Below are 14,540 nucleotides of genomic sequence, written 5' to 3' on the forward strand. Positions count from 1 at the left end.
GTGTCAACCTCCAGCCTGCACACAGCCACATGAGCATTACACATGCATATGCCACATGCGTGTGTGCATTCATACATGCCCCAAATAAATTTTCTTAATAAAAGTAAATAAATCAGGTTATTTGCTTTGTTGCTGTGCAAATTTATTTTTGATCCCTCCGTTCTGTTCAATTGTTTGTGTGTTTTTATGCTGGTACTGTGCTGTGTTGATTTCTGTCTCCTGAAAGATTTTAAAATTCAGGCATTGTGATGTCTCTAGCTTTGTTCTTTTTGATCAAGATAACTTTGGGAGTTCAGGGTCTTTTGTAGTTTCATGTGAATTTTAGAATTATTTCTTTCTGTGTCTGTGGGAACTGGAACTTGGGTAGGGATTAGCATCACATCTGTGGGTTACTTCAGATCAGATGGATATTTCAATATGAATTCTTCTAATTTATTGACCATGGTTTGGGTTATCTTTCTCTTTCTGTCAAAAATCTCTTTGATCAATGTTTCATAGCTTTCAATGTACTGGTGTTCCTTCTCTTTGATTAAAATTACTCCTAAAGCGGCTGGAAAGTTCACTCAGTGATCAAGAGCACTGGCTGCTCTTGCAGAGGACCTGGATTCAATTCCCAGCCCCATGGCAGCGCAAAACCATCTGTGACTCCATTTTCAGGGAATCTGATGCCCTCTTCTAGCCTTCAGGTGTTCACATGGTAGGTATGTAAGACCTATATACATACAAACGCACATATGTATAAAATTACTCCTTGGCAATGGAGAAATGGCTCCGTGGTTAAAAGCACTTACCGTTCTTGCAGAAGACTCACACTGGTTCCCAGCACCCACATGGTGACTCATAACTGTCTGTATCTCCAGTTCCAGGGGATCCAACTCTCCCTTCTGGTATCTATGGGCAATCAGACACAGGTACATATGTATGCCTATACATACATGCAAACACTCATACATTCATATAAAATAAACATAAATATTTGAAAACATTCCTACATACGTTCATTATGTTAGTGTAGCTGGGTTGTTCGGTTGACTTTGGAAGCTTGTTTGGAGCTCCAGCAGAGGCATGTAGCCACTTGTATACTCTTGGCTGAAGAGTGGTCATCTATGGAGGGAGGAAGGGGACACCCACCTCACTGGCCAGGTCATCCAGATCATCCTTGTGTTTAGTGGGGTGCTGGATAGCACAGCCAGATCACCTCCACATCTTTGGTTAATGTTGTCGCCTACAAAACTCCACTGCATTTGTGTAGTAAGTCCCACAGGGTTAGGTGGTTTTTTGTTTTTTGGTTGACTCGAGGTTTCTGTATATAAATAAGATCACATCGCCTGCAAGCAGAGACAATTCTATTTCTCCCTTCCAGACTCCAAAGCCTTTTATCTCTTTCTCTAGCTTAGCTGTGCTGGTGAAGATGTCCAGCTGATTCTAGTCAGTCGGTATTTGGTGCTGTGGAGTCCACTTTGCCCTCATCACTTCTGATGCTGGCTTTCCCTGATAGATGAGTGTTTAATTATAATACCGTGAGCTCATCTTTTTCCTTGCAGTCCCCTCTGCTTTTGCCTCTTATATTTTGATGCTCTGATGTTAAGCCTACACACATCAAAGATTGCTATGTGTAGCCAGAGACGACCTCAAACTTGTTATATTATCATGTCCAGCCTTTTAGGTTGTTTATTCCATTTTTACTACAGCAAAGAAAAACTGAATAATATAGGGAAATTGCACATAAATACACCTAGAAGTATGTTTTATTGATTTCCTAGGTAAGCCATTGAGATGGCTCTGTGGGTAAAGGAGCTTGCTGTGCAAATCTCATTGACCTGAATTCAAACCCCAGATACCACAATGGAAAGAGAGAACTAATTCTGACCTCTACATGTGTGCAGTGGCACGTAACATTGCCTCTTACCACATAGCACACACACACACACACACACACACACACACACACACACTGGTAGTTTGAGTGTGATTGGCCCCCATAAGATCATAGGGAGTGGCATTATTAGGCGTGGCTTTGTTGAAGGAAGTGTGTCAAGCTCAATGTGACACTCAGTCTATTTCTTGTTGCCTGTGGATCAAGATGTTGCAGCTCCTTCTGCAGCACCACGTCTGCCTGCAAGCCATCATGTTCCCATGCTCCATCGTGCTGCCATGATAATGAAATTGTAAGCTGATACTTCAATTAAATGTTTTCCTTTACAAGAGTTGCCGTGGACATAGTCTCTCTCTCTCTCTCTCTCTCTCTCTCTCTCTCATTCTCTCTCTCATTCTCTCTCTCTCTCTCTCATTCTCTCTCTCATTCTCTCTCTCTCTCTCTCTCTCTCTCTCTCTGAAGCAGGGTTTCTCTGTATTGCTCTGGAGCCTGTCCTAGAACTCACTCTGTAGACCAGGCTGGCCTTGAACTCTGCTTCCCAAGTGCTGGGATTGAAGGCGCACACCACCAATGCCCGGCTGACATAGTATCTCTTCACAGCAATATACATCCTAGAAGACACACACACACACACACACACACACACACACAGTAAATAATAAAAATTAATCTCCTAGACATATCTCAGCATAATTATCGGCAAGATTAACAATCACAAAAGTACTCCTTGACAACTTGACATCCAAAAAAGGCCCCTATACCACTTTTTTGTTTGTTTTTTTGAGACAGAGTTTCTCTGTGTGACAGCCTTGGCTGTCCTGGAACTCAATTTGTAGAGCAGGCTGGTCTCAAACTCACAGAGATCCACCTTCCTCTGCCTCCTGAATGCTTGAATTATAGGAGTGGGCCACCACCTATAGCTGATCTCAAACTTATAATAATCCTCCTGCATCAACCTCCAAAGTGTTGATTTCACAAGCATAAACCACAATATCTATTTTGATTTTTCCTTAAAAAAGAAAAAAAAAAGTCCTCAGGTCTCATTATCTATACTGTCTATCAGGTTGGCTTTGGACTTGAACAAATCCTCCTGCCTCAGCCTCCTGAGAGCTGAAGTTGCTGGTGTGCCTACCCACAGTGTATCCATCACTGTTTTCCTGGAACAATGGTTGCAATTAGCTGGTGTTTGACTTGGGTTTTATATCTGTATTTACCACTGAGAATGGCCTCAATGTTCCTTTCTTGTAACACACTTCTCAGGTCATGCCTTACCACAGAGCACTGTGCAGTGTTCTATCCTAATCCTTAGGATCATCTGTTGTTTAGCATTTTGTAGACCCTGTCTCGTTAAGCTGTGATGTTCTTTTATGTCTCTGTGTGTGTGTATGCCATGTGTGTGCAGGTGGACACAGAGTCTGTAAGAGGGCATAGGATTCCACAGAGCTGGGGTTACAAGTGTACAGATGATTGTTAGATAACCCCATGTGGGTGCTGGGAACTGAACCCTAGTCCTCTGGAAGAACAGCAAGCACTCCTAAACACTGAGCTATCCAGCCCCTGTAGAACCTGTCTTGGTGGTAAAGGATACCATTACCTGCAATTCCCATTTCACCCTTTAAAGGCACATGTGTTGTTTATGTGTGTTCTTTTAAAAACATTAGGTTAGGGCCTTTACAAGTCCCCTTAAAGAAGCAGGTGACGAGTGTTTAAGAGCCTGGAATCAGATGCTGCATGTGAGCCTCGGCAGCCTCCTCCTCCCACCCCTCGGGTGTTCTGTCCATCAGCTCCCCACATCTCACAGTTCAGTGCTTGTTTCTCCTTTCCTAGGGGACCGTTCCCTCTTATTCCCGTGGCTTTTCTCCTGCCCTTCATGACCGTGCGAGCTTCGGGGGATGGAAGTGATTGGTTTGTCTTCATCCTCTTCTGTCTCAAGAGAGATGATTAAATGTGTTTTAAGACAGATTCCTTCCTGTGTGACCTTTCACATCTTTATTTTCAGCCCGCAATTTCCTTTCATTTCAGGTGTATCTGTTATAAACAACATATGGTTAGATTAAAAAAAAAAAAAACGAGGTTGTGTTAATAGATGGATTTTACCTGTTTCCACTTAATATAGACTAATTCTCATGGGGGGGGTCTTCTCTCATCTTTTCTTCATTTTAGCAAAAGCTGATAACTGCTTCCATGGCACCTCATGTAGAGAGCCAGACGTAGGGGCATCGATTTGTGAATGAACATTTTCCCTTTCTTCTTCAGCCACATGGGAAATTTATAATTCCATTTTCCTTAGGATTAAACACAGCATCAGGTGGTGGTGGCTCATGCCTTAATCCCAGCATTTGGGAAGCAGAAGCAGGCAGATCTCTGTGAGTTCAAGACCAGCCAGGTCTACAAGAGCTAGTTCCAGGCCAGGTTCCAAAGCTACACAGAGAAACCCTGTCTTGAAAAACAAACCACCACCAACAACAACAAAAATTAGACACAGCTGGATGGGCCGTTGGCTAACTGAGCCAACATAGTGAGGATAAAGAGGCTAGAGGCATAGGCCATCATCCTTAGGATGCAGGTTCAAGCCACAGCACTTGGAAAGAATGACACTAGAGATTTGGAAGATGGCTCAGTTGTTAATGTGTCTGCTGTGTGACCATGAGGGTTTGAGCTCAGATCCCCAATACCCTTGTAAAAAGCTGGGTGCTGATGAGGATCTGAGTAGCTCCAGTGATGGAAGACGGGCCCAGGTACATCTCTAGAGCTCATTAACCAGGCTCAGGGAAACTCCATCTCAAAAGACAAGGGAACAGTTGAAGAAGCCACCCAACATTGACTTCTGCCCCGACAACACTCGCTTGCAGACATGCACTCATCCGCATGAATACACGCCTACCACACACACACACACACACACACACACTGGAAGCAGAAGTGAAAAGACCTTTCTAGATGGTGAATTAGAACTGCTAGATTCGTCTTTCCTCCCTCCCTTCCCGTTAGCAGAAGCACAGTCACAGACACTTGCATGCCCACATGGGGCGGGGCAGCCGGGAAGACCAAACACACACGTGGAGGAGACATGCTGCCTGAAGCAAAGCAGGCTTTGTGTGGGAAGTGCACCCCGTTAAGTCCCTGAGCTCTGCAAGTCTGTGTCACAGCAGAATCTAGTCCGTGAAGCTATGCCCAGGCTCTGTCATTGTGGCAACTACAGTCCTCACAGCTGGGAGGGGCCAGTGAACATAAGTGGAGGTCCCTGGGTATAGGTGTGTCTTTTAGGTAAGGACTTTAAAGGAATTAACTCAGTGGACAAGAGCAGTTTGTTTTTTCTCTTCCTCTTCTTTTTCTTAAGTGTAACATGGGGGCTGGACCTATGAGAGTCATCCTGACAGCAAGAGGAGTTGAATTTATCCTAGAAGAACCATAAGGAATAAGGCTGGAATGGATCACTCTACTGATTGTGTGTGTGTGTGTGTGTGTGTGTGTGTGTGTGTGTGTGTGTGTATCAGCTACACTTTGTACTTCCCATGGCTGGGCTTCATTTTGAGAAGAGAAAACAAGTTTTTGTTTCATTTTAGAAAACAAGTCAGTGATATGATTTGGGGACATCTACTCCTAACTCCTCACCACAAGTTTTTTACTGTGGAAGATTTAAACACTTCAGAAGCAGGGTGAGAAGTCATCCCCCAGCTTCAACAGCAATAGCTCATGCTGAGTGTGTTTAACTCACACCCTCTATTGGTCATTTTTCTTGGTTTTTTTTTTTTTTTTTTTTCTTGTTTTTGTGACAAAACATCTGACAAGAGCAACTTTGAGGAGGATGTGTTTACTCTGGCTCTCAGTCTGAGAGGACACTATCATCGTGTTGGGAAAGGCGCAGTAGCGGGAGCAGCAATGTCTGGTCACATTGCTCCTTCAGTCAGGAAGCAGAGGAAGATGAACCCTGCTGTCCACGTCTTCCTTTTATTCAGTCCACAACTTCAGTGTAACACGATTAATAAAAGTCCAGAGGAATCTGGTTCTTATGCAGTGCCAAAATGGTTCTGGATTCAAGGGGGCAGCTCCCAGAGGCAGCATCTGGGCATCTTGCAACATCTGAGCTGCACAATTCCCAGATTACACCCTCGGATCTCCTACTGGGGTGATTTGTGGGGGGCCTATGGAAGAAGGCACAGGCAGGCGCTGTACTAATAACTCATTTCCCTAATACGCTGTCATATGGATGGGATTTTGTTTCTATGTGACCACAGCATTCTTTCTCTGTTCTTCCCTTGCCTACCTCCTGTCGTCCTCTGCACCCCAACTATGAGAACTTCCTTTTGTTCAGAAGTCTCTGTTTCCCCAACATATTTACTAGTAGTGACCATTTAACTCTCAGTCACTCCCTTTAATGTCAAGTTCTATGCTGAGTCTTTTATTGTCACATGAGTTCACATATCACAGTTTTGGCCACTGCCAAACTCCTTCAATACACCCCAGTTCATCTATACAACAGACATTTGCTTCTAGACTTTCTATCAAACTCAGTTTTTAGAGGCAAAGCTAATCGAAGACTTCATTTGCCTAAGGTCTCATATAACCCAGAACCTGCTTTGTAGCTGTGCCTGTCCTGGAAATTTTAATCCCCCTTTCTCCACCTCCCGAATGCTAGGATTACAGGCACATGTTTCCATGCCCAGCTTCTGTGGTATTGGGGATCAAACTCAGGGCTTTGTGCATGCTAGCACATGCCTTCATGCTAGCACAGGCCTACCAGCTAAACTATATACCTAACCTTTCTAGACACCAGGCATTTCTACCCTGATGGGATATGGATGGGGTTGTGTCCTATCCAGTCAATGTACCTAGGATGACACGGCAGTGGCTGTGGCCACCTCATCTTGGATTGGTGTGTGTGACACAGAAAAGCAGATATGACAGGATGGTGACATTGGAGCTGAGTGATCAGTGCTGTCTGGTGATTTACCAGGTGAGGAGCTTGGGGACACAGGGTAAGACTTGGGGACAAGGAGACTAGATGCCATCTGGGGAACCATTGCATGATGGGCCTTTAATGTACCGGATACTTTCCTAAGAATCTATAGTCTGAGCCAGTCTGAGAGTTAATATATCTGTTTATTAACAGGAGAACAATCTGGGGCATATGTCTCTTGGTAATGCATATGTTGCCGGGGTAAGTTCCAGGTCCTCCCAGAGTACACTGCCCTCCCCCCCCCCCAAGTCCTGAGACTGCAAGCATGTCCCTTCCAGGGCATACATTCTCCAGAGGAGTTCTTTATGCAGCTCGGTTCTCAGCAATGGTGAGGGCAGCAGGGGTCTGTGGGGTCTGCCTTTAAAGGTTTCTCCTGTAACCTCTGCCCTGCTGGGAAAGCAGGGCTTATTTGCATGGCTGAGGCTGGCCACAGGTACAACTGCCAAGGGAAACCTCTCCCACTCGCTGCTCGCCTACTCACTTCCTCTTCCTCGGGGCTCTCCAGCATAACCTTACAGGTCCAGACCATCTTTGGTTTCTCAAGACCCCAGACTACTGACTAGCAGGACACCAAACCTTGGATCTTCACCCTTCTGGGTCTAGCTTTGAGTCTCCATTGTTGGAACCTGTAGGGTCTCATCTTCCTACCACAGACCTGGTGGGACAAGAGACCCCGTCTACTTCCCTCCTCTAAAGCTCTTCCTCCCCACCACCCAGGGACCTCGCCTCACTTTGCACTCTTAGGTCACTGGAGAGCACAACGCCTTGATGGCCTTGAACCTGCTTGGTTCAGGTTGAATTCTACATGACCATCTTCAAGTGAGATTACACAGGCTCATTGAAAAGCACTGAACTCAGGAGTTTCCAATTGTGGCCATGCATTGGACTCTTTTTTTTTTTTTTTCCAGACAGGGTTTCTCTGTATTGCTTTGGAGGCTGTCCTGGAACTGGTTCTGTAGACCAGGCTGGCCTTGAAGTTACAGAGATCCGCCTGCCTCTGCCTCCCGAGTGCTGGGATTAAAGGCACGTGCCACCACTGTACAGCACACATTGGACTCTTGATGCTGACCTCACACCAACATACTCAGAAGGAAAATCTCTGACTAGATGGTTTTTTTCAGTGACTTAGGAGAGCCTAATGTTCTATCAAAAGGAGGATCAGAGTCTTCAACCCTTGCCAACCCAGGTTTTAAACACTTCTCACTGTTGAGATGGCAACAACATGGCCAGTCTGGGAGAACTTCCCTCATGCTCAGCTTCACATCTTACCCATCTCTCCTCACTCACGGCTGTGAAAAGTGGGAAGAGAGCTGGATGCGGAGTTTGTAGCTGAGTCCCTTGCAAGAACGACATCCATTCAGAAGGTCAGATGCCCAAATGCGTCACTGTCATCTGCAGCTACGGGAGGCGATGAGAGCAAACTGAACTTAAGTCCTCACATGTGCCGCTGCTACTCTGGAAGCTACTGCACACGCACGCACACACGCACACACGCACACGCACGCACAGACACACACACGCACACGCACGCACTTACACACACGCACTCACACATAAATATGCATGTACACATACCACACACATGCACACAAACATTCCCACACATGCATGCACACACACATGCACACACACATGCATACACACAAGGGGAGTTGGGGTTGAGAAAAACCTCCAGCAACAATGCCACGAAGACCCCTGACTCTTGCACATCTACTAGCTGCCCCTCCTATCCTCCATGCTGGGCCGACCACCTCCAGATTCTAGGGAGAGAAAAAATCTGAGATCCCTCATGTTTTCAGAATGGAAGTTCAGACTCCTGAGGGCCCTAGGTTAGAGGCACCTCGAGCTTAGAAACCAGGCAGAAATGATGAGAGACAGAGCCAAGGCAGTGAGAAACCCAGAGAGCTGAGTTCGGCAGGAGCCCCTGAAGCTGGCCCAGCAGGGGGCGGCAGTCTGGGGAGGGATCAGCGCACAGCTGCTTCTGAAAACAGTGGGGTTTGAAGGCTGTGAGCCCAAACCCACAGCCTCCAGTCCTCCCTGCTTGTGTGTCCACCCCAGCTGCCCCTCTCCACTCCCAAGCCATGCCTGCTTCTCCCAGGGAGTGGCCAGCAGAGGGAGGGAGGGAAGCCTTGATGCCCATCCTCAGGGGACAGAGGCTGCAGTCACAGCTGCTCCTCCTCCACTGGGCTGGCCTTCTTCAGGGCCGGGCTCTGGAGCACAGCCTCCCCCACAAGCCCATGGGACACGCATGTCCTGCTGCTGCTCCACTGAGGTGTGCTGTCCTCCTGGCTCCACGCCAAGCCCTGTGCTCAGGGCCCTGTGGTTCAGGATATGGAATCCCTGTTTTCCCAGCTGGCCCTGCTGCAGCTAGACTCTTTGAAGTTGAATGGAGATGCTTAGGCAGGGGCTGCAGAAGAGCAACCGTGCAGGACCCATTCCCATGGTGGAGAGACCCATCCAACTGATGGAGGCATCAGTACCTGGCCTGAGCCCTACAGTCCCTTATGTGCAAGACTGGCCAAGAATGACATTAGGAACAGGGGCCTAGGATGGGTCTCAAGACAAGGGCCTATCCATACCAGGGAATATTTGGGAATGAAAGGTAAGTTAGAGGCTAAGTTCTCTCTGTGGGTCCAATATCCACAGGGCAAGTCTATGGTCAGTAAGTGTCTTTATTGGGAGGGAGATCCAGCCCCCTTTGGCTTTGCCAGCACCCTAGGCCATAAGAATTTCAATGTCAAGCTCTAGCTGGCTGGCTCTGACCTCATAGCGGCCCTGGATCATGCCCCGGCTTTGGCTGGCATGCCAGCGCCAGTGAGACTGGATGATGCAGGCTGCTTGGCGTGCTTGGAGGAATCGTCTGCGGGTCTGCCACATGCGGACATGCGCCTGCACCTTCACCACTGCCCATTCCTGGCAGGTGTAGAGTTTTAGAGCCAAGCTCCGTCTTTGCTCCAACATCTTGTTTTGCATCGACCTCCACCAGCACTGGATGGCCCATGCTCCAAGTGCTGCATGCAACAGTGTTCGTCGGACCATGTTGCCACGCCACCATGACTGAATCTTTATAGCTGTCTTCTCTAACTGATCGTGGGGGGAGGAAGAATATGGAAATGTTCAGTTCTCTGCCATTTCTATCCCCACTTCTGGGACTTGGGAGGGAAGGGGACTTGGCTTGGACTGTCCTGCCCTCTTGTCTCTAGACCCCATTTATCTTATTTCCAACCCTTACTCACCTTTACACACTGCTCGTTATCCACCAGGCAGGTCTCTTCTGAAAGGGCTGTACTTACAGTTTGTATGTCCATGGCCTTGGTCTTTAGAGTTCACTCATCTGTCATTTAGGCTACCCTAGTTTTAGGCCCCGCCCTCAACTATTAGTCACATGTCCATCATTGGACTCCGCCCTTCTGCACAGGAGCCTTCTCATCAGGCCCTGTCTGCCAGCATTTTAACCTCAGCCTTGCTTCCTTCTGGATTGGGCAAGCTCTTTATTCATGTGCTGCTACCCTTGGGGTGTACAGTTTTCGGTGGATTCCAGTTACTTCTCAGACTCATCTCCACTTCCTAGTAGCAGTGGAGAGCCACATAACCTTCTTGCAGGTAAAAAAGGTCTTTGGTTACGGCTGCCCAGAGCCATTGTGGGTTTGGAGAGGCTTCAGTGTCAGGGATCCCGGGGTGAGGGGCAGTGCCAGACAGCGTGAAGCAGTAGAAATGTGTATTTTTGTCCACGTTTCTTAGCTTTGATTAGTGAGGGCCTCTGTCTTTTCTTCCCTAGATTCCTCTGTCATGTCTCCTGGGGCTTTGTGTGGAAAGACAGCTTCTTTGGGGATGCAATAAACTGAGCTGGGATGTGGCTGGTTTAGATTAACAGCATAGCCCTATGTGAGTCACAGTTGCCTGCGAGAGCAGGGACTTCTATTCCTGTCATTCTGCAGCTGCTGTGTTCATTCACCCTTTGTCACAGCATGAAGATGTAAGGACAGAGGTATTGCTATTGTGACATCCACATGTCCCACAGAACCTGGCACCAAAAGTATGTGGATTGCAAAGGAAAAGTAAAGTTCAGGAAATAGGGAGCCAGAAACCTACTGGAGAAAACTGTTCCTGATGCCAGGTGCATAACTCCCCGAGCTGAAGATTCTATTTTCATCAATGTTTTTAAAAATTATTTACTTTTACATATGTGTGCCTGAGTGAATGTATGTGCACTATGTGCATGCAGGGGCCTGGGTAGGCCAGAGGAGAGCATCAGATTCACTGAAGCTAGGCTTATAGATGGGTGTGAACTGCCATGTGGCTGCTGGGAACCAAACCTGCATCCTCTGCAAGAACAGTAAGTGCTCTTAATTGCTGAGACATTTCTCCAGCCCTGTATCAATGTTAACAAGCTGAAGATCTTTGTTGTTAAATTCATACTTGGTGATGCAATGGTAAAAGTATATATATCTTATTTTTCTTCACCTACATTTATTTTTAAATGTAGAACTGGGGATTAAACCCAGAGCTGTCTACATATTAGGAAAGCTCTGTATTATTGAGCTGTATCTCTGGTCATTATTTTTCTTTTATTGATGGAAGTTTTGTGAACTAGAATTTATCAGAATTGGGGCTGAAGATATACCTAGTGGGTAAAGTGCTTGTGTGAGCCTAAGTGCCTGAGTGTAATCCTCTGCACCCATGCAAAACGCTAGCCATGGTGTGTGCACCCATGACCACTTATCTGGGAGAATGGATAAAAGATGGGAATCCTGGATGCTCACTGGTCAGCCAGCGCAGCCAAAATGGTGAGCTCCTGGTTCTGTAAGAGCCTCCATCATAATAGATGGGGAGTGCAATTAAGGAAGGCTTCTTAAGAAGTTGCCCTCTGCCCTCTACATGTGCAAACACAGGTGAGCAACTCCCCTTAAAGACACACACACACACACACACACACACACACACACACACACAGGATTTTTTAAAAGAATTTCTCAGAATCTCTGTGATTATTGGGCCAACCCCAGCAGAACAACAAAGTGGAAGCTTGCAAGAAAAAAACAAAACAAAACAAAACAAAAACATGATTTAAGCATTCCAAGTGTCAATATTTTTTTTTCAGAAAATGATATAAAATCATGGCATGAAGGATTACTCAAGCAACATACAGCTTGAGGTATAGGAAAGTATTATAGAGATGGGGCAGTTAATATAAAGAAACCCCATGAGCATGAGCTATCGACCAACTTCCAAAAACGGGTGATCGGCTGTGATTTCCTGTCCTAAAGGCTCACTTAACTTTGTATCTGCAATTCTGTGTGCTTTGTACTTTTCTGAAAATTGCCCCTCTAAATGCTATAAGCTTCAGACCCTACAAAACCCAAATCTGTCCCTTCATGCTGGGAGCATGCCATTGTGAAGCCAGATCTCCTGGGAGCTCACCAAGGACTGTGTTTCCAAGACTCAGCATTGGGATTGGAGCCCAATGATCCAGGAACAAAAGAATGAGCAATACAGAGACATACAAGCCCTATGGGGCTCGCGAGGCCATTCTGGGTTCAGCATGATTGCTCCTTTTTCTGCGTGGGAGGATTTTTGGGTGTGGATGGCTATGGGACCATACACCATCCACAGTTCCTGTTTATGTGTAATTGAGGCTCCTGCTGCTCATACATCAGCATGGAGTTGTCCATCTGGACGAGTGGCAGGTCCAACCAAGCAAACTCTTCCCATTGTGTTCAAAGTACTGAAAAGGATTCACTGTTCTGTCCATGGCTCTCTAGCTGGGTGAGCAGCGCAGTTGTCAGTCACCACGAAAGCATTTGTCTTTGTGGCGAACTCCCAGTGCTGGCACCAGAAGTCTCTTCCTACAGGAGGAATCACATAGAGGGGGCTGTGGACACGTCCATCTTTCCTGTCCAACCATCAGACTAGGTTGCTGTGGCCCAAATGTCACTTCACTCCCCACTTTTCCTTACGCATCTCCCCCTCCATCCTGGCTTTGGGAGAGGTTGCCATGGTATCCTGGCTTCATCTCCTTTTCAGATGAACTTGAAAAAAAAGACTCCATTTGTCCTTTTATGTTCACGTATTTTTCAGTTATGCAGTGGCAGCTGGTGTGTTGGGGAATGCTATGGTCTGACTCCGGTCCCAGGGTGCTCCATCCTCTAGAAAGTTCATGTGCTGTAAACTTGGTCCCTAAGATGGCTGTGCTGGGAGATGAGACATCTAAGAGTGAGGTCTTAGTGGGAGGTCTTAGTGTTGGGTGCTGCCCTACAAATGGATGAATGGATCAGGAGTCTGAAACCCTCCAAAGCTGTTGAGAACCACCCTCTGGCTTCCCCATAACTCCACCAATCAGATGCCACCCACCATGAACCAACACTAGTGACAGACAGGTCCTTGAATCTCAGTAATTACGAGTAAAGTGAACTTCTTTCTTTGTAAAGTTACTTGGACTAAGGCAAAAGGTGGGGTGAACTCCTCATTCTTGCTAAGTAGTCATAGACCATGATGTTTGCTCTCTGTTTCCTTACAGCTTCCTCCCCATACAAATATACTGAGGCCGGAGGATGACATAGGGTGCTTGGCTGTAATACTCTCCACTATATTCCCTTGAGATGGCGTCTCCCACTGAACCTGCAGCTAGGCTAGGTAGCTAGCAAGCCCCTGCAATTTCCCTATCTCTGTCCCTCGCAGTCCTGGGGTTTCAGGTGTACATGCCACCAAGCCCAGCTTGTCATGTGGGTACAGTAAGCACTCTTAATCACAGAGCCATTTCTCTGGTCCCATTTTCTCTGATTGATAAGTTTTTCTGATTAAACATATGATATATACTTTTGCTAAAATTGTGATAAAAGGGAAGTAAATTTCTTATACTCAAATTTATACTCAAATATATCCCTCTATGGCCATGTTTATACTGACTTAACTTTCCATTAAATTTAAATAACTTAAAACATGACCATGTATGACAATATCATAGTGAAATCTACTACTTTGATTGCTAACCTAAAAATTAATAAAGAAAAGACAAAAGCTAAAAAGGTGAACATATTTATATAAAAATGCATACATTTTAAACCCTACTTAGCCTTGGCAATCAATGCTTACTCCTTTTATTACTGCTGCTCCAGGCTCGGCTGGTTCCTAGACATTTATAAATATCACATCTGTGGCCTAAAGAAATATATATTTATAAAGAAGTCATATTTATATTTTTAATATATATAATAACATAATAGATGTATTCAGTGTATCTTTTTAAATTGAAGTTTTAAAATATCTCATAAAATCAAGCATTTAACCATCTAAAACTGCCCTTCAAGAGGTTTTTGGCACACTCCCTGGTATTTAAAAACCACCTCCAATTTCTAGTTCCGTTTTCACCTAATTTAAAGAAGGAGCCCTGTGCCCGATGAGCGACCATTCCCTATTGCCTCTTTGCCACCCCAGCCCTTCAGTCTCATTCGCCTAGTCTGGAAATTTCATATAAATGGAATCGTATCTCAGGGGTCGTCCTTGGCTGACTTCTTAAAGTTAGAGGAATGATCTCAAGTTTCATAGATGTTGCAACACCTGCCCGTATTTCATCCATTTTTATGGCTATCATCCTGCTGTGAGGTTATATCACGTTCTGTTTGAATATTCATCAGATGTTGGGTTTTTGAGTATCTCCATGTTTTTATGACTGTTAATGGTGCTACCATGAACACTCATGTGTTT

At 45.9% G+C, this 14,540-nt stretch overlaps 1 protein-coding gene across 1 annotated transcript; it reads right to left on the reverse strand.

The window, feature by feature from the left end:
• Positions 1-9,492: 9,492 nt before the first annotated feature.
• Iqcf6 (IQ motif containing F6) lies at positions 9,493-10,189 on the reverse strand. Its single transcript, XM_051205579.1, has 2 exons — positions 10,073-10,189; positions 9,493-9,920 (listed from the first exon to the last, which is right to left on the reverse strand). Exons 1-2 carry the CDS (start codon positions 10,142-10,144, stop codon positions 9,552-9,554), a joined length of 441 nt encoding a protein of 146 aa, XP_051061536.1. The 5' UTR covers positions 10,145-10,189; the 3' UTR covers positions 9,493-9,551.
• Positions 10,190-14,540: the final 4,351 nt, after the last annotated feature.

This window comes from Phodopus roborovskii, unplaced genomic scaffold (assembly GCF_943737965.1).
Source record: "Phodopus roborovskii unplaced genomic scaffold, PHOROB, whole genome shotgun sequence".
In the NCBI taxonomy this organism is placed as follows: Eukaryota; Metazoa; Chordata; class Mammalia; order Rodentia; family Cricetidae; genus Phodopus; species Phodopus roborovskii.

What these genes read in the sequence shown, in the direction of transcription:
- Iqcf6 (XM_051205579.1), bottom strand. Translation starts at nt 10,144, where the DNA reads ATGGACATACAAACTGTAAGTACAGCCCTTTCAGAAGAGACCTGCCTG. An exon ending in ATAACGAGCAGTGTGTAAAG is followed by an intron (nt 9,921 to 10,072) that starts GTGAGTAAGGGT and finishes CCCCACGATCAG; the next exon opens with TTAGAGAAGACAGCTATAAA.